This window comes from Tauraco erythrolophus, chromosome 3 (genome assembly GCF_009769465.1).
Source record: "Tauraco erythrolophus isolate bTauEry1 chromosome 3, bTauEry1.pri, whole genome shotgun sequence".
NCBI lineage: Eukaryota > Metazoa > Chordata > Aves > Musophagiformes > Musophagidae > Tauraco > Tauraco erythrolophus.
In genome coordinates, this window is record NC_141467.1 from 97,630,030 (window position 1) to 97,654,931 (window position 24,902).

At 38.3% G+C, this 24,902-nt stretch overlaps 1 protein-coding gene across 4 annotated transcripts in view; it reads right to left on the reverse strand.

The window, feature by feature from the left end:
* ZFAT (zinc finger and AT-hook domain containing) overlaps positions 1–24,902 on the reverse strand; it is an 82,689-nt gene that overhangs the window by 22,446 nt on the left and 35,341 nt on the right. For all 4 annotated transcript variants that reach the window (XM_086609576.1, XM_086609577.1, XM_086609575.1 and 1 more), the window contains 5 exons: positions 19,668–19,755; positions 14,864–15,013; positions 12,542–12,715; positions 7,950–8,038; positions 5,304–5,442 (listed from right to left, as the gene is read on the reverse strand). In XM_086609576.1, the coding sequence (XP_086465702.1) occupies positions 5,304–5,442; positions 7,950–8,038; positions 12,542–12,715; positions 14,864–15,013; positions 19,668–19,755 (640 nt within the window). The remainder of the gene's footprint in view (positions 1–5,303; positions 5,443–7,949; positions 8,039–12,541; positions 12,716–14,863; positions 15,014–19,667; positions 19,756–24,902) is intronic.

Sequence of the window (24,902 nt, forward strand, 5' to 3'; positions counted from 1 at the left end):
GCTTCAAATACACTTTCATAAGCTGGTTATAAGCCAAGTCCTTGTTGCATATCGTCTTTTATGAATATGGTGATTAGAAAAAGCATTCCATTTTACAGTAATGGAAACTTACCATATGGTATTCTACCAGGTGAAAAGAAATAAACTTTTTATTTTGATAAAAGACAACATAACTACAGCCAGTCGCTAGGGTCTTTCACTGACAGTTATTACTCCTATACAACTACTTCTCTTTGCTCTCAATCTATTTTAAGTCTTCACCAAACTTCACTATTACAGCAGATGCTCAATACTCCCATCTCTACACAAAATTGAAATAGTTTCTCTATTAAGGAAACTCAAAAGTTCACAAAAGCAAAATACCTTTGTTCAGATTAGGACAAAGATACAATCAGTTACAGAAAATGAAATGAAATATTAATTTCACATCGATCCATAGTATTAGGAACAAAACTGCTGTTGTGAAAGAGAGGACACTTTTCTGCATTACTTTTATATTGAAACTATTATAACAATACACAAGATAAATACAAGCTGTAACTTTTGTCATTATGACTTCAATGAAAGAACAAATAATGGAAGCATAGAATTAAACTGGTGATATATAACTCCCTGTCAGTGACTTGATATGAAAGCTCATGAAAATTACTTTCTAAATGATTCTTTAAAGTAATGGATAACATACAGAGAAAGTCAACGAATCACACACCTATCTTTTTCAATACCAAAACTGATGTTTGCAGCAAAATGATGCACACCAATACTACACAGCTCCGCAACTTTTTTCCATCATGGCATTCACACGTGCTCTCCAATCAATTTTTTTATTGGTGTAAAATCTCCGTAAGACAACTATTATTTATGTTAAAAGAAAGCACGTGATGATAGTTGCATAACAGAACTTAGAGGTCACAACTGAATCATCATGTATGTACTGCACAAGTTGCTGCACAAACACAAATAGAAAATCTGTCTCCCAGAGAGTGAAGAAATACGTAAACAAAACAATGGATGGCAGGGATCATCAGTGAAGTGAAAAGAAATGATTTTGGGAAAAATTTTACATGACTTGCCCAGCACAAAGCAAATTAAACTAAAAAGCAAGCTATCAAATGAGCAAGTAGGCAGCGTCTTGCAAACAACCTAGTGGGTAATGCATATACAATACTCTTGTCCCCTGTGTAGAACATATCAAATTCTTATAGTATTTATTTTCCTTTATTACTTTAAAATACTAAAATAAATGTCAGATCATAAACTTCTATTTAAACAAACAAACAAAAAAACCCTGAAAAAACCCGAAGCATTTCTCTGATCCTGGCTGATCCTAATTTCTAATATAAGCCCAGAAATTAAATACTACTTTCTGTCTCTGGCAACACAGTTGCTCAAATGAGCATGTTCCCTCTTCTGTTCTATGAATCATTCATTTATTTATAAACTCATTCTAGGAATCTTGAGTCCAGCAGTCTACATTCATATAAATATTTCCAATTAAGATTATTTGCAATTTCTGCAATGCAGTCAAAAACCAATTGAGAGTAGAGAAGAAAAGATGAGCCAGTATGAGGCGATTGGCTCCGGGCTCAGCGGGTAACTTAGAAGAAGCAGAATACAAAACCACGAATAGATATAGACAGCTTTTATTAGACGTTAATCTTTGTTAGTCTCCCTTCTCACTTTTTCCCAAAACCCTTTCACTTGCTGCTTCTCCCACCTTTACCTTTTTGTCTAGTCCTTTAATTTCAAAGGACTTGTTTAATATCAAGTCTGAAGGGTCTTCTTGCCTTATATGAATACATGAATAATTTTCCAAAATTGCTTTTCAGATCTATGAATACGGTAAATTGAAACTTGACAGAGGTTAGTCAGGCAGCAAGTTGCAACCGCAGGCCCAAGCAGCTCAGAAATGCGCACCTTGTCAGATGGCACAGGATGGCCACAACGATCTGTTTGCGCTGTGTGACCTAGATACAGAAGATCTTCTGATTTCAAAATCAGGAAGATTTTTATTCAATTCAATAGGACTCATGTATATCGACTCCAAATGCAAATCCTAATAAACTCAAGTCTCCCACAAGGAACTTTTTTTTTCCCCCACCAACGAGATTCTGAAAAAATTGAGAAAAACTGATGTTTCTATAGTGTGAGAAGAAATCTGCAGCTCTCCTGGTTTTATTTTGAGCCCACATGTAAGATTCATGGAGCTGGCAAAGGAGGTTGCACGTGGGAAAAGTGCACCTAGTAACACAGCTTCAAAGAGTTGCAGTCAATGACTCAATGTTCAGTGGGAGGCCAGTGACAAATGGTGTTCCTCAGGGGTCAGTACTGGGGCTGGTGCTGCTTAACATCTTTGTTGGCGACATGGACAGTGGGATCGAGTGCACCCTCAGAAAGTGTGCAGATGACACCAAGTTGTGTGGTGTTGTGGACACGCTGGAGGGAAGGGATGCCATTCAGAGGGACCTTGACAGGCTGGAGAGGTGGGCCTATGAGAGAACCTCATGAAGTTCTACAAGGCCAAGTGCAAAGCCCTGCACGTGGGTCAGGGCAATCCCAAGCACGAGTACAGGCTGGGCGGAGAATGGATTGGGAGGAGCCCTGAGGAAAAGGACTTGGGAGTACTGGTGGATGAGAAGCTCAACATGAGCCAGTAATGTGCGCTTGCAGTGCAGAAAGCCAACCGTATCCTGGGCTGCATCCAAAGAAGCATAGCCAGCAGGTGGAGGGAGGTGATTCTGCCCCTTTACTCTGCTCTTGTGAGACTCCGCCTGGAATACTGCGTTCAGCTCTGGAGTCCCCAGCACAAGAAGGACATGGAGCTGCTGGAGCGGGTCCAGAGGAGGGCCACGAAGATGATCAGAGAGCTGGAGCACCTCTGCTATGAAGACAGGCTGAGAGAGCTGGGGCTGTTCAGCCTGGAGAAGAGAAGGCTCCAGGGTGATCTTATTGCAGCCTTCCAGTACTTAAAGGGGGCCTACGGGAAAGCTGGAGAGGGACTTTTTACAAGGGCATGTAGTGATAGGACAAGGGGCAATGGATTTAAACTGAAAGAAGGTGGATTTAGATTAAATATAAGGAAGAAATTTTTTACCATGAGTGTGGTGAAACACTGGAACAGGTTGCTCAGAGAACCTGTGGATGCCCCATCCCTGGAAGTGTTGAAGGCCAGGCTAGATGAGGCTTTGAGCAGCCTGATCTAGTGGAAGGTGTCCCTGCCCATGGCAGGGGGATTGGAACTGAATGATCTTTATGGCCCTATTCCAACCCAAACCATTGTATGATTCTAAGTTTAACGGGAGAGTCTTGGCCTTTAATTTGACTGTCCTTATCTGAGTCATTATTTCAGTATTATTTTAACACGGATTAATACCTTCAATAGATAAAAGTTCTGCCTTAGATGAACACTTTGGAAATACTATTTAGAAATAATGTCATCTTAGAAGAATTATATTTAATTCATTATCTAATACAACAGCAATATTTTGATCTATTCTTCTTCAACAAAACCAGAAATTTTGCAGATCCAAAGAAATATTGTAAAAAGGCTGGCAGTTTCTATTAAAAAAAAAGGGAAAACGCTTTCAAAAATTATCAGAAACAAAGTGAGAAACTCAACCTGACCAAGCATTAAAATGTTTTCAACACAATTTTATATTTAATTTGGCTTTCTTCTTCCCCACTTCCCCCACACCGAGCACTAGAAGTGAAGGAGCTTTGTGCTTCCTGAATGTCTAAGTGCTTTTTACATCCAAAAAAGGTACCTGACTGCACAGACAATTGTTTGCTTTAGTTCACCTGCCCAGTGTGCAAGACCAAAACTACTTACGGGAATCCACAACTTGTACATGTCTCCTTTGCTAGCACCCAGACATTGCAAGGAATAAGTTACAATTTGTGACACCTGCATCAAGCAGGAATAGCAGAAATAAAGCAAATAGTGGCGTCAACCATCTTTTTAGAAGGATACAGGCCTTCAGCTGGGATGAAATTTATAAACAAAACCAACAACAGCCAGGAACGTGATTGTTTATGCTACTATGTAAATGTGGTAAAAACTACTACAATCTGTTTTTCTCTTCCTTCTGGCATTCCATTAGCTCTTATACTTAATCTTGAATTTTCGATCCTCCCCAAAATCCTGGTTGCCTTTACTTAGTTTATCTGTGACAGCAATTTCTCTACGTGACCAGGTGTCTGTATCTAATTAGTTTTATTTGTCTTTATCTTTGTTACAACTATAGTTTTACACAGACAGCAGTAACAAGCAGTTCTTCTAGGCAGAATCAAGGTATCTAACACAAAGATGTGACGTAGAGAAATGCAGGCCTGGTATGACAGCCTGGAGAAGCAGAGACTCAGGATGCAGTACAGAAGAGGGCAGGAATGGGGTGATAAGAAATGAGGCACAAGTTTGGCACTGAAGAACTCACAGCTATGAACAACTCAAATGATCAGTTAGAAACATGTAAATCCGGAGCTGGATAAAACTGGATTTAGAGGCAACAAAAAGTAGTATTTAACATACATGAAGAGCACCATAAACAATAAATTTGTATTTCATCTGCAGCTACAGACCAATGAAAAAGAAAAGTATAAATGTGTGTAAGCAAACATGTAACAATGGCCACAAATGGAAGAGAAGAGGAAGATCATGGAATCATAGAATGACTTAGGTTGGAAATAAATAATTAGATCTAGACTATCGGTGATTCCTGAACTCGACTGTTAAGATTTCCATTGTACTAACAATAAATTCTTGACTTTACTTACACAGATAAGGCGTGCTTTCTTTGCACATAAACAAGATTCTGAGCATTAACAATTTGTGACCTGTTTTACGCATACTTTCTCCACACCCCCATCCCCCTGCTTTTCTAGTGGGGGAATTGTTGCCATTTACTCTTCAGTCTCCTTCCTCATATTTGCTCAAGTTTACCTTTAGTTCAACCTTGCAAAATTGTCATAGAAATTTATCAGTAGAATGATAGAAATTTATCATTCATTTCAACAGATAGTGATGCTGGGCTTACAAAAGGAGACAAACGAGTGAAAATGATAAATGTATGCAACAACGAATAGCACATGCAAGGCCAGTCAAGACTTTGGTTCACCCACCCTTCGAAACCAAGAACAAAGGACACTGAATGAAGGGTAAAAGGTGGCCATTTTCACTAAAAAGTAGTAATGATTTATCACATAACACTCAACACACTGAGGAACGCATACTGCACAAAAGTATACCTTCACACCAACTTGGCTTCAGCAAAAAAATTAACAAATTTTATATGGTGGGGATGTACCTTGCTGGATAAGGGCTTCTGCTGCAGGCTCCCCAGAACCTACGTTTACATACTCTTCATTAGGATGCTTTCTGTTGTAATGTCTCTTCAGGGAACCAGATATGTTGCAGGAGTAGTGGCAATGTGCACAACGGAAAGGCTAGGAGCAAAGAGGAAAATGTTAGAACGTATTTCCTGACCTCTTCAGGATACAGGTCTAAGCTGCAAGGCTTTGATTCCGAGAAATCGTGTTCATTTTTGATTTAGGTATCTTCCAAGGAGACCTTCCAAAATTCAATATAAATGGAAGTTCTAACTAAATGTTACCTAAAATTTAGTACTTTTTACTATGTGCAAGACACCAAGTATTCTCAACATTATAAGATTATTACCTACTTTTTGTAATTCAGTAAACTGTGTGTTTTCATAACGGATGATCACAGGTCTGACCACGTGGAGACTTTCTACTACAAGGAAATGACTCAGCTGCCATAAGCTTTGGTCTGAAAAGGGGGAGTAAGAGAGCTAAAATAACTGAAGGTACAACATGATTGTACAGCCAACCTAATTTAACAGATAACCGTACCTGACAGGGTTGATCTCTTCCCTTTCCTTTCCTTCTCTCTCCAACATGATCCCAAATGCTTCTCTTTCACTAGCACTTGCATTCATCTGACCATTTGGTGAGCTAAGTTTTGGAAACTAAATTAATTAAAGAACATACATCTCCCTTCAACTGACAAGGAGAGACATTTCTAAAGAAAAAAGCTCAAAAAATAAGCTTTTGTGCCTGAAGTTGGCCTTTGAAAATAACCTTCTGACTGAGCTATGTCACATTACAGGAAGCTTGACACACCATTAGGGTCCTGGAAAAGAATGTGGACATTGACCAAAGTAACTGAGGAAAAGCCAAGTACCTCAGAACAGGATGCAAAATGCTTCATGCCCAGCAACCAGGCCCACCTAAAGACAGTCAGCAGAAAATGGCTGGCACCGAAATGTTTATTAAGAAGCTGAACTTAAAGCAGGGAAATGTCTGCAGTCAGGGCCCATTGACCAGCTCCCCTAAGCTTGTTTCTCATGACCTTCCTTCAGGCTCCAAATAGTAAAACTAAGGGAATCTGAACACCACTTTTCTTCCTTAACCTTACAGAAATTCAGCAAGTACTGTAATATTCAGCTATTCAATTTTTCAGAGAGGGGTGCTCTCCTTTTCTAGTGCTCAAACTATTTTTTTTCAAGAAAATAATCCAGGCAGACTGCTGTGTTCTTGTACCACTCTTTACATACTTGCATGTTATCCGCTATCGGAAGCAGGATTGCAAAGTCATGGAGCTTGGAAATATCATGGATTAAATTATCATTAGGTCGCATAACTACTGACTTTCCTCTGCATTTGATATGCGTGCAAACAACTATCCCAGAAGAAGTCAACATGTTATTAACAGACAGTTTTTGAACTCATTTTGACAAATCATCCTGATTGATCTAATTCAGTGTTTTGCAGTTCTCTTGGTAATGCACTGAACAGCCACGCTTATGTGCAGGCTGACAGAGAACCCAAAAGAGGTGCTGAGTCAGCAGTTCTAAAGCTAATCCTGAGGTCAGAACCAGCTATATTTCAAGAACTGCATTATGAGTACATTGATCCTGTTAGCCATTGAAAAAGGAAAATGATGTATTTTCATTTACAAAAAATGTAAGTTCACATCAAAACTACATACTTAAGAAAGAAAAATTATTTGTTCAAAATGCCTCATCTCTTTAGATGACTTGTTTCATTTTCTTATATGCCTTGTCTTCCAAAATTTAAACCATGAATCAAAAGACTGTCTTTACGGAGTTACTTATTAAGAATGGCCGAAGTGTACTCTTTATGGAAGCAAACCAATTTGTTAGATAATGAAAGATGTTGTATATGAAAATAGTATGATGTTTTCAATAAGAAATATGCTTTTTGCCAAGATAAAGTGTTACGTTAAAATTAACATTTTCATACATACAAAATACTGGATTTTTCTGGAAAAAAAAAAATCCATTTCCTGAATGTAACATTTCACAATTCATTACATGAAGACCTATCATGCTGAGAACCAATGTGAAATTTAAGTATAAAACCATACTACAGTTTATTAAAATAATCCATACCTCTAATCTAAACACTTCATAGAATCATTAACCATCTTCAAAACTCTTTCCAAGACTCGTTTCAGATAAATGGGTTGTTTTAAAATTAATTCTCTTCAATTTTCTTCAAGTATATGAACTCATCTATAGTACATTAGACTGGCAAACTTTCAGAGCAAATTAAGGTGAGCAATGAAGAGTGATGTATGGCATTCGCTTTCCTACTCCCCTAAGACATTTTAAGGTAAATATTAGATTAGTTCTCTGCAGGACTGACTGTCAAAAAACCCAATGATGTTTGTTTTATATTGCAACGTACATATACTTTTGGCAAAGAAAGATGCTAATTACAAATCGTTCACAAACAAAACAACCCTATCTCAAAAGTGTGAATACAAAATCAAAATTCCCCATATACTAAAACGTTAAGATGCCATAATTGTCACCAAAGAGCAAAACGTTTCACTGTTAAAACTGTTGTCTGAAATTCCATGTAGTTCTAAACGACTTGTCAATAACATGATTTAGATGTTTCCTTACCTTGAAAGAGACATGTTGTTCCATATGACGTAGGAGCTGTGGTTTTTGGGCAGCTGTATAGTCACACACCGTACATTTAAACTGCTTTCCTGAAACGGGAATAGAAAATGGAATAACTTTTTTCTGTTTAAGTTCAGAAAACCACTGATTATATTTCCTCATAAAGATGCTTTCCAAAACACTAAGAATGAACAATACTAGAAAATCTGGTATTTGCTCTGCCAAATTTTGGTTACATAGAGCTAAGAGCAGTAAGGAAGAAAAAAGGCTCGAGTGTCATCTTTAAATTACAAAAATTAAACAGTCCAGATGCTCCTGGGATAGTCACTTGGGAAAGAAGAAAAAGAACTGTTAGAGCGTAACCTAAATGGAAGGAGGAAATCAATTATTTACAACAGTTATTTTGCTATTTGTAAAACAGACCTGGAAATCCGTAAAACACAGATATTTGATCATATTCACGTTTTTACCTACTTCTGTCCCAAGCACTGAATTCTTATGATTCAAACACATCTAAATTTTCTTGGTTTTTCCACTTTACATTTTCTTGATGTATTTCTGACAGGGTGTGACACGACCTATTGTTTTTCACACAAGATTTGGTTATGTGTTTAGCACTACTCTTCCAATAATGACTCGAACTATCATAAAAGGGTTTTCTACACTGTCTTAACCCTGAATACAGGAAGAAATAAAACGTTATAGATAAGATTAGAATGGCAAATAATATAGACGTTTTGAGTTTCGACCTTCCTCTTCTGCCTACACAATTTTAAAAGAATGGGAGCGAGTTGCTCCATCAACATCAGACTGAATGATGCCTGCTTGTCTTGTTCACCATGACATTTTGTCCTCTCTCACCTAAATCTCTGCAGTAACCCTACATCTCACATACAGGCAAGAGAAAGCACATACTAGGATTAGTTTACACTTTGTATGTGGTGACTTACACACTGGTGGCTACCAAACACTAGGGATAGTGAGTAGTAGGTTCTGTGATCTGTTCTTGAAGAGCGCTGATTCAAAAACCATAGAGCGGACCAGAAGAGGAGCAAAGACACTGGGTGCATATTTGCATAAACATTGCTCCTTCAGAAACCAACCTAAAAAGTCATTGAAAGATTTGAGACAGTCTCTGTCTGAAAGTCTGCATCGGAAGCAGGTCTTCTACACAATATAACACAATTGAAAAGAGTCAACGAAATTTATATATATATTGCTTTGCAAAAAAGCCATTACTTCAGTTCAGAAGTGTCATCCAAAGAAAGGTGTTACTTTAAGTTCTACAGACAAGACATTGTATTTGAAATTTCTTTACACGTCTGTGAGATGTGTAGTCAGGCATTAACACTGAAGGTACTAACCCTCCAACTAGAAATAGCAACAATAAAATCAAAGAACAAGAACTGGAATTTCAACTAATGAAAGCTGACGCTCAGAACATTCAGTCTAAAATAAAGCCAATATTTTTAACAGAGGGTATGATTAATAACTATGACAATTTACTTAGAACTCAGATGGATGTCCTGTCATACGAAGTCTTTAAATCAAGTCTGCTTAGCCCTTCCTAAAACGATACACTGCCATCCAGCAGAAATGTGATGCAAAATTATTAGATTATAGCCTGCACTCTGCAAGAGATCAGACTTCATGATGGTAAGAGTCTGCTTTTGGCCCTGAAATCATTAGTCTGAGTCTTTCTTAAGGCAAGATGGTCAGATTTTGCCATGATATATTTTCAGGATCCTCTAATAGAAATTAATTCTCTCTGACATTTTCAAGAAACATCTGTTGCTGTTTGTGGCTTTGCAAAGACTGAAACTCCCATACACATCATCATTCTGTAGGTTTCTCTTACTTTTCCTTCAAAGCATTCTCTCTCCCAAATCTTTTTTTTTTTTTTTTTTTTCCCCATATGATTTAAAATAACACAATTTCCTTCCTTTTTTTTCTCTGGTTTTCATACTCCTTTTCTCCATATTTCAACTTTAAGATTCTATTAGTCCTGCTACCTCCAGCCAAATTACAAGGTGCATTAAATACAGAAAGACTGCATTCCTGTATTAAATGCCCACGGCTGGCAAACTGTGTTCAACTGATGTGGAACAGGTATGTGCTAAAAACTACTCCAACAGCAAAAGAACCAAAGGAAGAACGGAGAAGTACAATACAAAATATTCTGTATGAGATATTTGTCCAGATTTAGATTCTGGATCTTGCTCAAAAAAGTTACAAGCATTTTATACTGAGTGTGAAAGTTTCCATAAAACACAGCTAAGAAAAAGCTTAAGACAATTTCTGATATCTGTTTAAAATAATGAAAACCAGGTTTGCTGGTTTATTTCTAATCACAAACTGTAACAAGCCTGGATCACGGAACTGTTTTCTATCATGCCACTCTTGAGAAGTCTGTCTTTTGGAGAAGAGTAAAGCAGACAGAAAACTACTTTATATTCCACTGGTTAAATTGACCTTGCAGGGCTGATATTTGAACAAAAATTGCCTGGATTTGTAAGTCAGGAAGACAAAACTCATAAACAGCGAAACATCTTTCAAATTCATTTATTTGTGAAATAACTGAAGAACGCTAGATGTGCACTAGTAAGAACTTCTGAAGTGCTGTCACTACAGAAAGGGACACTGGGCAAAGAGAAACCGTCAGCATTCAAGAGGCTGAAAGTCCCTTGACAAATCATGCACTACATTCCTGGTGACAAAAGTTATTTTTCACAAATGTCTGAAATGCAAGAAGAGTTTATTGGGGGGCACTTAGTGAGGAAAATTACGTAAGACTCCACAGATAGTAAGATTCTGTTCCCACTGAAGCCAATGGCAAAAAGCATTTTCCAAAGGTACAAAGAATTTCCTGGAACACTTCTGGAAGAGTAAAATGCAAGGCAAAAGAGCAGAAATGTTTATTTGTTTGGACCTGTGAAAAACGGAGGTGCAGGAAAAAGGAACATGGAGTCACCTCAGTTATTGCAGAAGACAAGGACAGTCTGAGCCAGATAAAAAAGGCTCCTGGTAATAATGCTGCCTTGAGAGCCAAGGTGCCAGCCTGACCTAGCAGTAAATGGTAAGAGAATACAGCTCTCCGCATGCAATTAAATGTTTAAAGCCAACTTCCCACCTTCAAACCAAACCCAGCCCAGGCGAGCTCCTGCACCAGCACAGTTCTATTCTTGGCTTCGAAGCAGCCTCAGCTGAATGGCACTCATTACTTACACACACACGTATTTCGTTCAAGAAATAAAACTAACTCACAGGTAAAAACAAATTCAAATTCCATGGCTGAATTTCACTATTTGGACATGCCAGACGGTGAAAACAAAACAGAAGGGTTTTGAAATGAAACCTCATGCAGAGATCTTTTACAGCACCATAGAAAGAGGTATTTTTTTTTTTTATAGTCTGATAGTGCTCCAAATTTCCTTTTAATTCAAATACAACCTGCGTCCTTCTGCCAGCCAGGAATCAGCTGAGGATTGCATTTGATAAGTAGATAGTATGTTGATTCTCACATAGGAAGTTCAGATATATGTGCAACATCTGCTTGTTATTGAACAAGTTATTTCAAAATATTGGAAAATATTTTTTGAATAATGAGTGATTTACTGACTCATGGTAATACTACAGTAATTTTGGTAACACTTCAGTAACTATATGCTTCCTATAATATGTATCATATCAATGTAAAAGGGATCATCTCTTTCACTAATATTATACACACAGATATAAGCATACATAAAAACAAATATCTGACAAAATCTTTATGTATATTCTAGAGATGTAGCTGAAGATGTGCACTTTCTGTGAAAGAACAATGCTAATGAATATGCAAAATTTTTTTAAAAAGAATTTAAATGAAATGGTCAATAAAGACGGGAATGAGTAACAAAGATGAAGCTCCTAAGTCACAATGAAAGTCTGTACAACTTATCCTGCTAAACCATTTACTTCACTTTACTCATCATAGAGGTAGAAAGTATCCCTGTGTCCCAGATTCTGAAAGGAAAGATTATTTTTTCTGGATTTGAATGTCACTTTTTTCTGTTATCCTCACAGAAATATTAAAATCTCAGAGCAAATGCACGTGCTGCATGTGTGCCTACAGGGAATATGTGCTCAGGCAAAACACAGCTTTGCACATTTAACTTGTGCTTACTTATTAAGTACTTAATGACCTGCTCATGCAGGTCTACGGACTACGTAGACCTTGGGACACAGAGGTGCAGCAAGCAACCTTGCCTCAAGTGGGATTCAGTAACTCCTAACAGTATTCTCACAGAAGAAAGCAGTAAGAGATTTAAACATGGAACTATTTGTATTTGCAAATTTCTATTGAGATCAACAGTTCTCTGGAAGAGAGTTATAAAGCCAACTCAAAATTCCAGAAAAATAAAGTATTCCAGAGACAGCTGTCTCGATTTTGCAAGTTTTGAATTATTTCACAATCAGTATCTCCTAGGAATAAACAAAATTTCTAAGCAGCACGTGCTGTTCAACCTAAAAATGATTATTAATAAGGTCCTACAATACAGTCAGTATTTATTGCCCTAAAATCAACCCGGATTTCATAAACATGCACTTACCATCAGCAGTATGAAGGAGCTTATGGCTCTTCAAAGTGCCTTTTGATTTGAACTTTTTCCCACACATATCACAAAGGTGTGTTTTCTCAGTGCTGTGACGATTCATATGGGCTTTCAAGTTACTCTTGCTGCGAGTGGCATACTCACAGACAGAACATTTGAAGGGTTTGACACCTAAAAATAAAACAAATACACTATGAAACAAACAAGCTGTACCTTTTGATAAGAGCGTGGACACTTGCTTGAAAGAAATTTCAGATCATGTGAGTAACATAGACAAAAAGGTCAAAATTTTAAAATTTGGATATTACATTTAAAAAAATTTCATCTTTAGCTTCTGTCTAAATGATACCAAGCTCTTGACAGCATCATTTAACTTACTAAGAGAAAGGAAGAGTTCTTTTAGAATTAAATACTTCCCCACTGAAGCCAGGTACTGAGCTTAACCAAGCATATACAGATGTGTTGGTAGATGTGTTGGTCTAGGTATGCCCATCCTTCACCTAAAGTAGAATCCAGAGTGCCTACGTTGGTGCCTAGCTGGTGTACCTACCAAGTCTCCCTCTAAAAGTGTTCAGACAACTATCATTCTCTATTCACTAAAATAAAGACTGAAGAAACCTGTTTTAGGAGGACTGGTTCATTAAGTACTTAATAAGTAAGCACAAGTTAAATGTGCAAAGCTGTGTTTTATTGCTGATTAGCATCAGATTTGCTAATGGCTCATGCAGTAGTATTTCCTCCCCCCCACCTTGGTAGGATGCAAGCACTTACAATTTCACTTCTCTCAAACCATCCAAAGGATGTAATAGAGAGTACATCATCTAGCAGAAGGTCTACAGGAACAAAGTAAATCCTTCAAAGTTGAATAAATCTGACCTGGCAGAGTAGTTCAACAGTTTCATGAGGCTCTGGCAGTTTTAGATTGATATTCATGACCTTAAAATTAGATTTACAAGCATGAGGAATTATAGCCTACTTTAAGCAGACTTGATTGCATACTTTGATTTTGGGATGAATTTCCATTCACTTCTTTCTCCTGCTAGTTAGATGAGACGGGTTCCAAGCTTTCTTGGCAGAATAAACAAACTGTATCTATGGAATATGCAAGTAACAGCTCTAAGCCTACAATTTTGCATTACGTAAACTCCTAATGGAGTAAAAGCTACTGGAGAGGACCACTGCTAAAGTACAGTGGCAGGTAAGATCATTGTTAAAGCATTCAAACAAATATGCAGTACTAGTATAAAGTCTGAACTACCTGCACAGGCACAAACACTTTGGAACCAAAGTATCAGGGCAGATTTAGATTAGATATAAGGAAGAAATTTTTCACTCAGAGGGTAGTGAGGCACTGGAACAGGTTGCCCAGAGAAGTTGTAGATGCCCCATCCCTGGAAGTGTTCAAGGCCGGGTTAGATGAGGCTTTGGGCAACCTGGTGTAGTGGAGGGTTTCCCTGCCCATGGCAGGGGGGCTGGAACTAGATGATCTTTGAGGTCCCTTCCAACTCTAACCATTCTATGATTGACAGCACCAAATCTCATTATCCCCTTTATGTAGTGACAGCTACAGAATCCAAAATAATGCTCAAATCCCATAGGCAATCTGTTCCATAAACTGTTAACCGACTAAAGAGCAAAGGAGTGGTCTTCCACCTGTTATAAAAACAGACAGATTGAGTAGACTCAAGATTTTACTGTGCACAGATTTTAATTCCAAGGTATTTTTAACCTCTGTGTTGCTATATGACTGGAATTTCTCCCCAAAAAGACGTGATCAGCAGCATCTTACAGGTTTTTCATCACTATTTATGTCCATGTCAGCTAGCTGCCACACTCAGTATGATTTAATTAAAATATATACAGAATTTATATACATAGATGAAAGCAACTGGATTTCAATTGTTTTACTAATAGATTTCCAGATCATGTATTTTTGGACAAATGTGAAAAGAGCAGCAGTTATTCATGAGAAGTTATAGAAAATTAGTTGTTTTAAAAGACTGAGCATGTTTTTAATTCACTCCTCCACACTTGCATTTATTATAGAATACTTTACAGACAATTATGAAAGAGTTTTGGGGAAAAAAATGGAATCGTAAACTTATTATTTAATATCTAAGCTGTCTATTCATGGTATGAGCATGCAGTTCCATATGTGATCCAGAACCTATCAAACTAATTATTTAACCTCTACTGTAGCCTAAAGTTTTTGATTCAGCTATTTCGATAACTTTGAATTCCTTTTTTTTTTTGTTCAGCAAAGCTTGTGCGGAATATGAGACTGATTATATGCCCAAAAGCTTAAAACCAGAGTTTTACCTTCATGAGCCCAAATATGACGCTGGAGGTCTGATCCATTCTTCATAAAATAAAAATCACAGTAGGGACATTTCACAGCTCGTTTTCCAATAAGTCCTTTCAGCTGAACTCTTCTGCCAAGAATCTCAGAAATAGTAGACATTGAAACCTCTGAGAGAAAAGTTAAAGGTAATAAAAACCAGAAGGACATGAGGGAATTTGTTCTATGTTATATAAGTAATATTGAAGAGCTAGATCCTGAGTCACTCCAACTTTTTTAAAAGCTCTACTTCCCCAACTGCCACTTAGATAAGACCTGAGCAAAGAACATAAGGACTTTTTTTCCTTTAGAGTTTCTAAGATGTTCTGTCCTTCCTCTCCTGATCTGTGTACTCAATGCCCCCACTGCCTGTCTGAAGACAGTTCACTTCAGTGACAGCTATAATCATCAAAATGCCTGATATCACAAACTTTAAAGTTAAAAACAGACTAACAGAACAGATGTGATTGGAAGGTACCTGTAAGGTCACCTGCTCCAAGCAGGGACAACTTTGAAGTTCCAACTTCAAAGTTGCATCAAGTTTCTCAGGGTCATACCCAGTCCTGTTCTGAACATATCCAAGGACGGAGATTCTACAACTTCTCTTGGCCCATTCCAGTGTTAGACCACCTTTACAGTCAACATTGTTCTCCTAATTTCTAATCAGAATCTTCTTGCTTCAACTCATGTCCCTTCACTGTACAGTTCCAAGAAGATTCTGGCTCTGTCTTCTCTTTAATCTCCTTGTAGCTAGCTGAAGATAGCATTTAAGATTCCTCTCCTAGCCTTTGCTTATTCAGGCTAAATACACTCAACTCTCTAAGTTTTTCCTTCATACGATCTAATGTTTTGGTTGTCACAGTGAAAAAGCTCAAAATACTGAAGTTTAAGTTAAAATGTGCCAAACACAAACAAAGAAAACATTGCCAAATGCTTTTAAAAAATAAATCCAATTACTCAATGCATTTCATTTGAGTAAAATGCTATCACTTGACTCAACGGAAGTACAGCACTCATGCAATCTAAACATTAAGACATAAAAGCTGATGACTTATTATACCCAAAATTTTGTAAAATTTGAAAGTTATAGTCTAAGTTTTACCAAAGATGAACTGTCATACCTAGTCTCCTGATGATCCATCCCAGAGTGGATTCAAAATCCTGCCTGAACTCCTATGCACAAGGAAAACAACCTCAAAAGGGAAATATAAAAGCCCATGAACTGAGTAGAGGTATGTTCTAAAGTACCCAAAAAAGAAAAATATAGACACAAGTCTGAACCCTCATCTGCCTTCTACGGCTTAGATCCTTCACTCATGACTGCAGACTAGTATGTCTGCGCAGTAGGGACCTATGAAAGCTGATGCCTCTCATGTCTCAGAACTATTAACAAATTTCATATTAAATCAGCCAGTGAATGGAAATGTAGATAATTCTAAGAAATGGGCCCAGAATCCAAGACAACTCCTTCACTGCTGAGTACCCAAATCATTTGGGAATAAAGCCGAGCTCTCTCATCTCTTTGGTTTGAAATACTGCTCTACTGAAGCCTACAGAGTTTTTTGTCCCACTGCCTTCATGGGACCAGAATTCAACTCCTATTCTCTGCAAACCCAGAAGTGGAAGTAGTACTGTTCTATTTCATATTTTCTATTTGATGAAATAGAGACAAGAGTCATGCTGAATGATATTAAGAAAGGAAGGAGAAAAGAGCTCCTGAAATAGCATTTTAATGATAAATATGAAAGGGCTTCAGTTTAAATTAATTTTTGATATGTCGTTTTAAAATCCAATTCTTTTTAACAGTATCCATTTTTCTTCATCTTTACTCCTTTCCATTTACATTTTTAAAAACAACTACACTCATTCCACTGCTGTACTTGGTAGTTCGTACCATCAGACCCCTTACATTTATTTGGCCTGTAATTAAGTATGTTGTACAAATAAAGGACTTCCTCCTAATTACCAGGACAGCATGCGCAGGAAAAAGATTTGTTCATTAATTCTCCTCCATATATTACAAGAGTGTTCTTGCATAACTACTGCACAGGCCTACCTTAGATGTAGTTTGCTTTAGTACCATGGAGATATATCTAATAAATCTAGCATTTTTCTTCTAAGTTCTACACATGAATTAAAAATGAGGATACAAAATAACAGGCTGTGCAGATTTTCTTTTTTAATCTTACTTCTGTTATAACCCAGAGTTTAAAAGAATCCACTTTCCTAGACCAAAAAAATTAGGCTATATTTTTAGAGGGATTCAGATACCAAACAAATTGTTCAAAAGTATTTAAATGCATGAGTTTAGCATGTCAGGGCGCCAGAGTTAAATGGTATTACTGGACCCCAGACACAGCACACACTAATAATTCAGCAGTCAGTGGACAATACAGACCAATGGCAACCTGTAAGGGCACAGTACATAACGTACTGCTCGCTCACAGATCACATTATTTAGGGAAGCTTCCTAGACTCTCTGGCTGAGATAACACAAAGGCTTTATCGGTCCAGCTCTTGAGATTCAATTTCTGTGCTTACTGGGTGACATATGTCCTGATTACAGTATAGCATAGAGCCTTTCCTCCTCTCAATCTGCTGCATCAGACGTGTCCCCTGATGTATGACAAGCCCTCCAACAACACTGTTGTAGAGCGGTCTGCAAATAAAGAGGTTTGGTAACTGAAGAGCTAAAGTGAGAGTCAGTCTGAAATTAAAGCGAAGGAAATTGTTTAAAACACGGGCCTAGCACTACCTAGTGGCAGTAGGAAGATAAAAAACTACTGCTTTACAACTATTATGCTATATTTCTGACAAAGACAAGAAAAGTTACATAATTTTAAACGGATTTTTCCTTCGCAAAACTCTGTTGGAACGTGGCCAGTATTTTCTTTCTTAGTATTAAATTACGTAGATGAGTTAATTAAAGTAGGTTGGACAATGCAGTCAACTCTCCTTCACCCACAGTAGCAGTCAGCCTTTCTAGCCAGCATAATACAGATGCTGAGGAGGACAGCATGGACACAACCATGCGGCTCCGCCAAGTTCCTATCGGTCAGATGTAAATCAGTCCCTCCACCAGTCACTTGGGAACATTCACACCGAGTTGCCAAGGTTTAAGAACGGATTGTTTACTCAGGCACAGCACGCTGACTTAACACGTTCATTTTCTGTTGTGCTGGCACTTGTAAGTCAGGGTACCAGAATGCAAGGGATTGACAGAGTTTGAATTATTTATGGGACCAGTGCTATTTAACATCTTTGTTGGAGACATGGACAGTGGGATTGAGTGCACCCTCAGCAAGTTTGCAGATGACACCAAGTTGTGTGGTGTTGTGGACACGCTGGAAGGAAGGGATGCCATCCAGAGGGACCTTGACAGGCTGGAGAGATGGGCCTGTGAGAACCCCATGAAGTTCAACAAGGCCAAGTGCAAGGTCCTGCATGTGGTTCGGGGCAATCCCATGCACAAGTACAGGCTGGGCGGAGAATGGATTGAGAGCAGCCCTGAGGAAAAGGACTTGGGAGTGCTGGTGGATGAGAAGCTCAACATGAGCCGGCAATGTGCACTGGCAGCCCACAAAACCAACCATATCCTGGGCTGTATCAAAAGGAGTGTGGCCAGCAGGTCGAGGGAAGTGATTCTGCCCCTCTACTCAGCTCTCGTGAGACCCCACCTGGAATACTGTGTTCAGCTCTGGAGTCTCCAACACAAGAAGGACATGGAGCTACTGGAACAAGTCCAGAGGAGGGCCACGAAGATGATTCGAGGGCTGGAGCACTTCTGCTATGAAGACAGGCTGTTCAGCCTGGAGAAGAGAAGGCTCCGGGGTGATCTTATAGCAGCTTACCAGTACCTAAAGGGGGCCTACAGGAAAGCTGGAGAGGGACTTTTTACAAGGGTGTGTCGTGATAGGACGAGGGGCAATGGCTTTAAACTGAAAGAGGGCAGATTTAGGTTAGATATAAGAAAGAAATTCTTTACATTGAGGGTGGTGAGGTATTGGAACAGGTTGCCCAGAGAAGTTGTGGATGTCCCATCCCTGGAGGTGTTCAAGGTCAGGCTGGATGAGGCTTTGGGCAACCTGGTGTAGTGGAGGGTTTCCCTGCCCATGGCAGGGGGGTTGGAACTAGATGATCTTTGAGGTCCCTTCCAACCTTAACCATTCTATGATTCTATGAACGGACTGTAGTGGTGAGCTCGGATCCAGCCAGGCTTGTCAGCTCCAGCTAAACACCGGCCATACCGATGTAACAGCTGCTCCAAGTAAGAGCCCTGCTGCAGTGTCTAGTTGGCCCTGGAGGTCAAGCCCATCCACGCCCTATCTGAGCACGCAGAGTCAGCTCAGGGACCTCTGCATTCACCTGAATTACCGACAGACAAAATAACGGGCAACAAATGCATTTCCGTCAGCTTATGTATGGCCAACAGGAACTTTCTGTCTCATGGGTTATTACAGGATGTCTATATGCCTAATACCAAACTCGCCAATGCTTAATGTGAGTTCAGCTAAGTCCTCTTTTGGGAATTAGTTCTTTGCCAGATGAAGACAGATTTCTTAGCACAATTACTTGATATACTCCACAACACACAAACCAGAACAGTAACTTTTTTCCCTTCAAATCTTAACATCTGCAAACCCAATACGATTCTTACTCTAAACCAGTTAAATTAGACATAAGACTCTTCTCTTTCTTTGGAACATAATTACATTACACTCCCCACTCTAAACCTTTATCCATTTATTGCAATAGACCGGGAAATTTTCCTTGATTTTTCCTTACCAGGGTGATTTGTCTTGATGTGCGATTTTATAAGTCGATCTTCAGAAAATGACTTCTCACACACAGGACAGGAATAACTCTTTTTATCCTTAAGCAAGAAAGAAAGAAAGAAAGAAAGAAAAAAAGACTGCATTATCAGTCCACTGGTGTAATCACCATAATCATTATCCAGTAATACATGGTTCTCAACAAAGTTGTAATTGAAGGTTCAGTTTTTAAGGAAATAATGAAGATATTAATAGTGAAATAAGTGAAGGAGAAATATTAAAATATTCTAAGCACATCATTAATCCTCATTAATGAGGGGCTCCAAGTTACAGCACATGAGAATATGCACAATAAATGTAAGTATTATCTTCTGATTGACTCTTTAGAGAATCAAGAGTTGAAAGATCAAATCACATAACAGAAGAAAACATATTTGATATAAGCAGTAAGATTCACGTTTTTTTTTTTCAGTTTTTCACAAGTCCATCCTTCTGAAGCCTAAGGATCAGGTCTCATTATTCTGAAGACATCCACCAGTTTGTGTATTTATCATACTATTGAATGGCCTGAAACTGAGCAGAAGAGTTAACGACAGATGTCATTACTTATTCAGTGTCTATGTTTCTAACTACTTTATAAATATTCAGCATTTTATGTATTATCGATAGAGTATTATTCTACTATTTTGATTTAAAACTTACAGACTACTCTGGCTTTTATCAGCATCACTGGTGTTATAAAAGGTTTAACACCATTAAACAAGTTGAACTGGAGTGTTTTGATGCAATTTCTTCCTATATGCAATTTTAGTGCAATCGTAATTTTAATGTTTTCGCAAACACATTTAACTCCACATAAAAATATAGGACTTTTCTTCATTAATTGTTAAATTACCCAATTTAAAATAATCTTTGATGCTTATTATATAAATTGAAGAGGTGGTTCTTTCCAGAAGCACCTGTTGATAAAAAAGACTGGATGCTTAACCAAATGAGTAAGTCATTTAGTCACCTCTGCACTGAGTAGATTAACAACAGATGGAGTGAAGTCTGGCTAGTCCTGACAACTAGGTAGATAATCAGGTAACATGTTACCTGGTGGGATATGTGTACCTACCAAACTAACAAGAGATGGCTGTAAAAGGCTAAGTGAAGCTACAGAATAGATATTTCACTAGTTATTTCAGGAGGACAGAAAACTTCTTGAAGAGAAGGGAAGGAAGATTAGTGTATCAAAAAGAGGGAGACTCCTGTGTTATGAAAGAGAAATTTGGAGATAACACGAGAATAAGGGTCCTGGACTCTACCAGTTTCTGAGACCAAACTGCATCTCTGAATAGCAAGGTAACATGTACAAGGTTGTTATTTTCTATATGCTGCAGTCATACATCTATAAATTGACATCTCTCTTAAAACAAAAGCAAAAATTGATGGGTTTTCGTCTCCAACGGGTTCTGGAATATGATGCAGGTGTTTGCATTCAGCATCATGTACCTCACAGAAAGCAAGCCCTATGTTGAAGTACCTACAAGTTAAAAAGCAGAAGTAGCCCCAGAATTCATGGGCTGAAATAGCAATAAATAATTTCATGACAGTAGGATATGGGATATGAAACTCTCATTGCCATTAATATGGCAATGGCACAAGGAGAATTCTGCCTAAATGGTTACAAAGTCATTTGCTCTTGCAAGAAAACCTGCACACCAGGGACTGAGGAAGGCAGCTTCTAAAGGACTACCAGCCTGAGTAGAGTAAGGAGAGCATCTTGCTATAATGGAGTTGGGGCAGTTACCATTTTGAGCCCTGAGAATCCCAAGTGAAGAAGGAATAGCAGAGAACACTAGCTGGTTTTTGGAAGAAGGGATTCAAGAAGGCTACAATGATGACAAAATCTTCTCAAGAAAGAACTGTTAATTTGCAGAATTAGGGTTTCTCAAATGATACAATCTATTATCCCTAAACGTGCTACTGATGATTTTGGACTTCTACACAAACAATTTGCTCAAATGAAAACTGGCAGATTAACTGTAATAAAGCTCAAAGCAATAGTTTCACCTTTTCAAAGACTGTGTTGCATGATCACATTCATAATTAGGCACATGTACAAAAAACATATGCACAGTGTTATTTCGGGGCTGTTGAGGGGCCAGCTGAGATGTGTTGACTGATCTCAGTCTGTTCCTCAAACTTGCTATGAAACTGTTTTCAAAATATACAATGAAGGGGGGGAGGAAATCAGTATACATTTAATGTACAGTTATGTGTTGCTGGTCTTTGATACTCATTCGTTGCATTAAGTATTTCTCAGCTGCCCAGAACACTACGACAAATACGCCTTGCTGTTTCATAAAGTTACATTAAAAAAAAAAAAACCAAACCTCCACTCCACACATACTACTTTAAGTAAAACGCTGTAATTGTGACTTTACATTCTTGTGATTACTATTCAGAAAGCAAGGCTATAAGCCTATGCCTGTGAGAAAAAAAACAAATTCACCAGTAAATGCATCAAGAGCAATAGAGCAACACGACAGTACAGGCACCAAGAACACATTTTGCCACATGATGATGGTAACAAAATAATACCAATGGCCTGCTTCAAGCAGTTAGAAAGTTATCTATACCAAATTCTGCAGTAAATGATTTTCAAAAGGGGCATCCTTTGTAGCGTAACAGACTGTGCTTCCGAGCACACAGTCCCTTCAAAACGTATCTGTCAGGCTGCAGTCTCACAGAGAGTATCCAGTTGAAGCCAAACTTTTCTCAGTTGTTTATCAGTGCCACAGACTTTTAGAGTTTACGTTATTAGTTTTGAATGTTCAAGAGTACTTCTGTCGTTGCCCTGAGAGTCTGTGACAGCGCTAGTCCTTCAGTGTAATCCCATCGTTCTCAAAATCAGCCTTTAAGAAACCCTCTGTTGCAAACGATGTATTTCAGAGCACCCAGGAACAACATAAAGCCTCAAACAAGGTCTCCCCCACCACAGCTTTAGCTCTTCAGAGTGCCCTTGTCACAGGCAATGACGGAGACACGTGGAAGGAGGAGTTCGACTGAGGTTGTCAGAATACCTTCATCACATTCTCAGCGTGCAAGTCCTCCTCTGGTAAGAATAAAGGTTATTCATCCTATGCCTTATCAGAGTGCCTGCCTTTTAAATACTTTTGAGGTTTTTTTGAAGGACACAAACAGAAGCTAAGTATCAAGAGAGCAGGATCTACCCTTGTTAGAGATCAGCTGCATAGTACAATCAGCTACTTAAATTTCAAAGTCACTTCCACACTTTCTGAGACTTGCTTAATCCCCCTGTTAGCCAACTTGAGAAAATATAAGAAATTTTAAATAATTCCAAGATAAAGTTAGCTTTCTGGTGGAAAGTACTGTTCACATTCCACAAATCAGGAATTAATTAGGTCCATAAATATTCTTAAACTTAGTGAAAAAATTAGTCTACTACTATCACAGAATTCTCCCGTTTATGCTATGCTTCATTACAAAATAAGACTACTTACACAGGCATCACAATGCCTTTATAGAAGTGAATCAAAATTGTGCTAAGAAAGCATCAGCTCTATTGCATTACCAATTTATAGCTCTCTGAAGAGAATTTTATTTCTCTAAGGCATGTGTTTCAAGATAATTCAAGGGGTAGGTGAGTATACAGTTACAAAAAGAAAAATGAAAAGCCTCTGTGTATGTAGTATTTAAACCAATCACTATGAAGTTTATTTAATGAATCAAACACTACACTGCAAAACATCAGAAACATTAGCAGCTATTCTATTGCAATCACCAGTAAAGAGACATTCTGATGATAGAAACATCTCCTCTTATGAACATACACAGAATAAATATGATCATATATGATACAATCTATATGGCAATTCTGCCACTAATTTCAAAAGAGACTGTGTGAACTCCTGACTGCTTTGTTATCAATCTCATTAATAGTATAAAATTAAGACTGTGGCCATAATAAAAAGTTTAAGTTCAAATCAGGCAAATATGTTCCAGAAATCAACAATCCATTCGTTTCCTCTCCTTTTAGTAGTAGTGATATGATTTATGAGCAGGAAATAAAACAAAGCTCTACTAAATATTGGTATTCTGAGAGCATTTCCAGCAAAAGTTCCCACAACTCAAAATTAACACATTTGGTTGTGTAATTCTGCAGAGGAATAGAGAGCCAAAGCCTGCTCCTGTACCTACTCAGATCAACAGAAACTTAATCTCTAATGCCTGTGGGAACAGAATTAGGCCCCTGAGTTACATTTCTGAGGAGTGAAGATGTCCAGATATCTTCACCACAGTTGTCATGATGTTCAAATCAAAATTTTCATGGAAGATTCCCAAATTAAGCTAATGTCCCATTAAAATGCAACTTAGCTAAACAGATCTGATGTACCCAGGAGGCAGCTATGCATATGTGTGAAGGAGGCTACAGAAAAATTTGCGAATGGTTAGACAGATTTTTATGAAGCCTGGCAAGCAGCAGAAATCACAGCTCACAAAATGACAAGCACCTGCATACCGTATTGCTTAAGCTTAAGCGTTTTTCTGGGGGAAAAAAAAAAACAAAACCAAAAACCAAAAAAACACTAGTAAAAATGAATGGCTAGCTGACATTCATTATGGAACCAAGGACCAAGAACAAAAGCTGTTATCCAACTGAATGCCCAATCATTGGACCATAGATTTTTTGGTTAATTCCCTTTTGTCCTGGTTTCAGCTGGGACAGAGTTAGTTCTTCTTTTCAGCAGCTGGAAGAGCTCTGTTTTGGTTTTAGTCTGAGACTCATTATGAGAAGGACGCTGACAGCGCACCGATGTTTGTAGTTGGCACTGAGATCTCAAGGACTTTTCAGCTCCCCATGTTCTTGCCAGTGTGCAGGAGCACAACTGGCTGGCAGAAGCATGGCCAGGACAAGGGGCCACAACTCCCCTTATGATTTGAATTTAGACTTAAGATTAACGGCTACGTTGACCAATGAATGACCAATATCATGCAGCATCATGCCCAGTATAGAAGTGAAGGTCAGTCAGAAAGAAGGGCTTTTGCTCTTCCGGGGCTCTCACTCTCGGAGTGCTCTGTCTCTCTTGCCCTCTTTTCGGGCCTCTCACTCATCCAGGATTGTGGTGTCAGGACTTACGTGTTTCGGGATCGCTAGTCTGGGATGGGATGGGCCTTGGTTACTGGGTGGTGAGCGATTACACTGTGCATCACTTGTTTGTATAGATTATTATCATTGTAC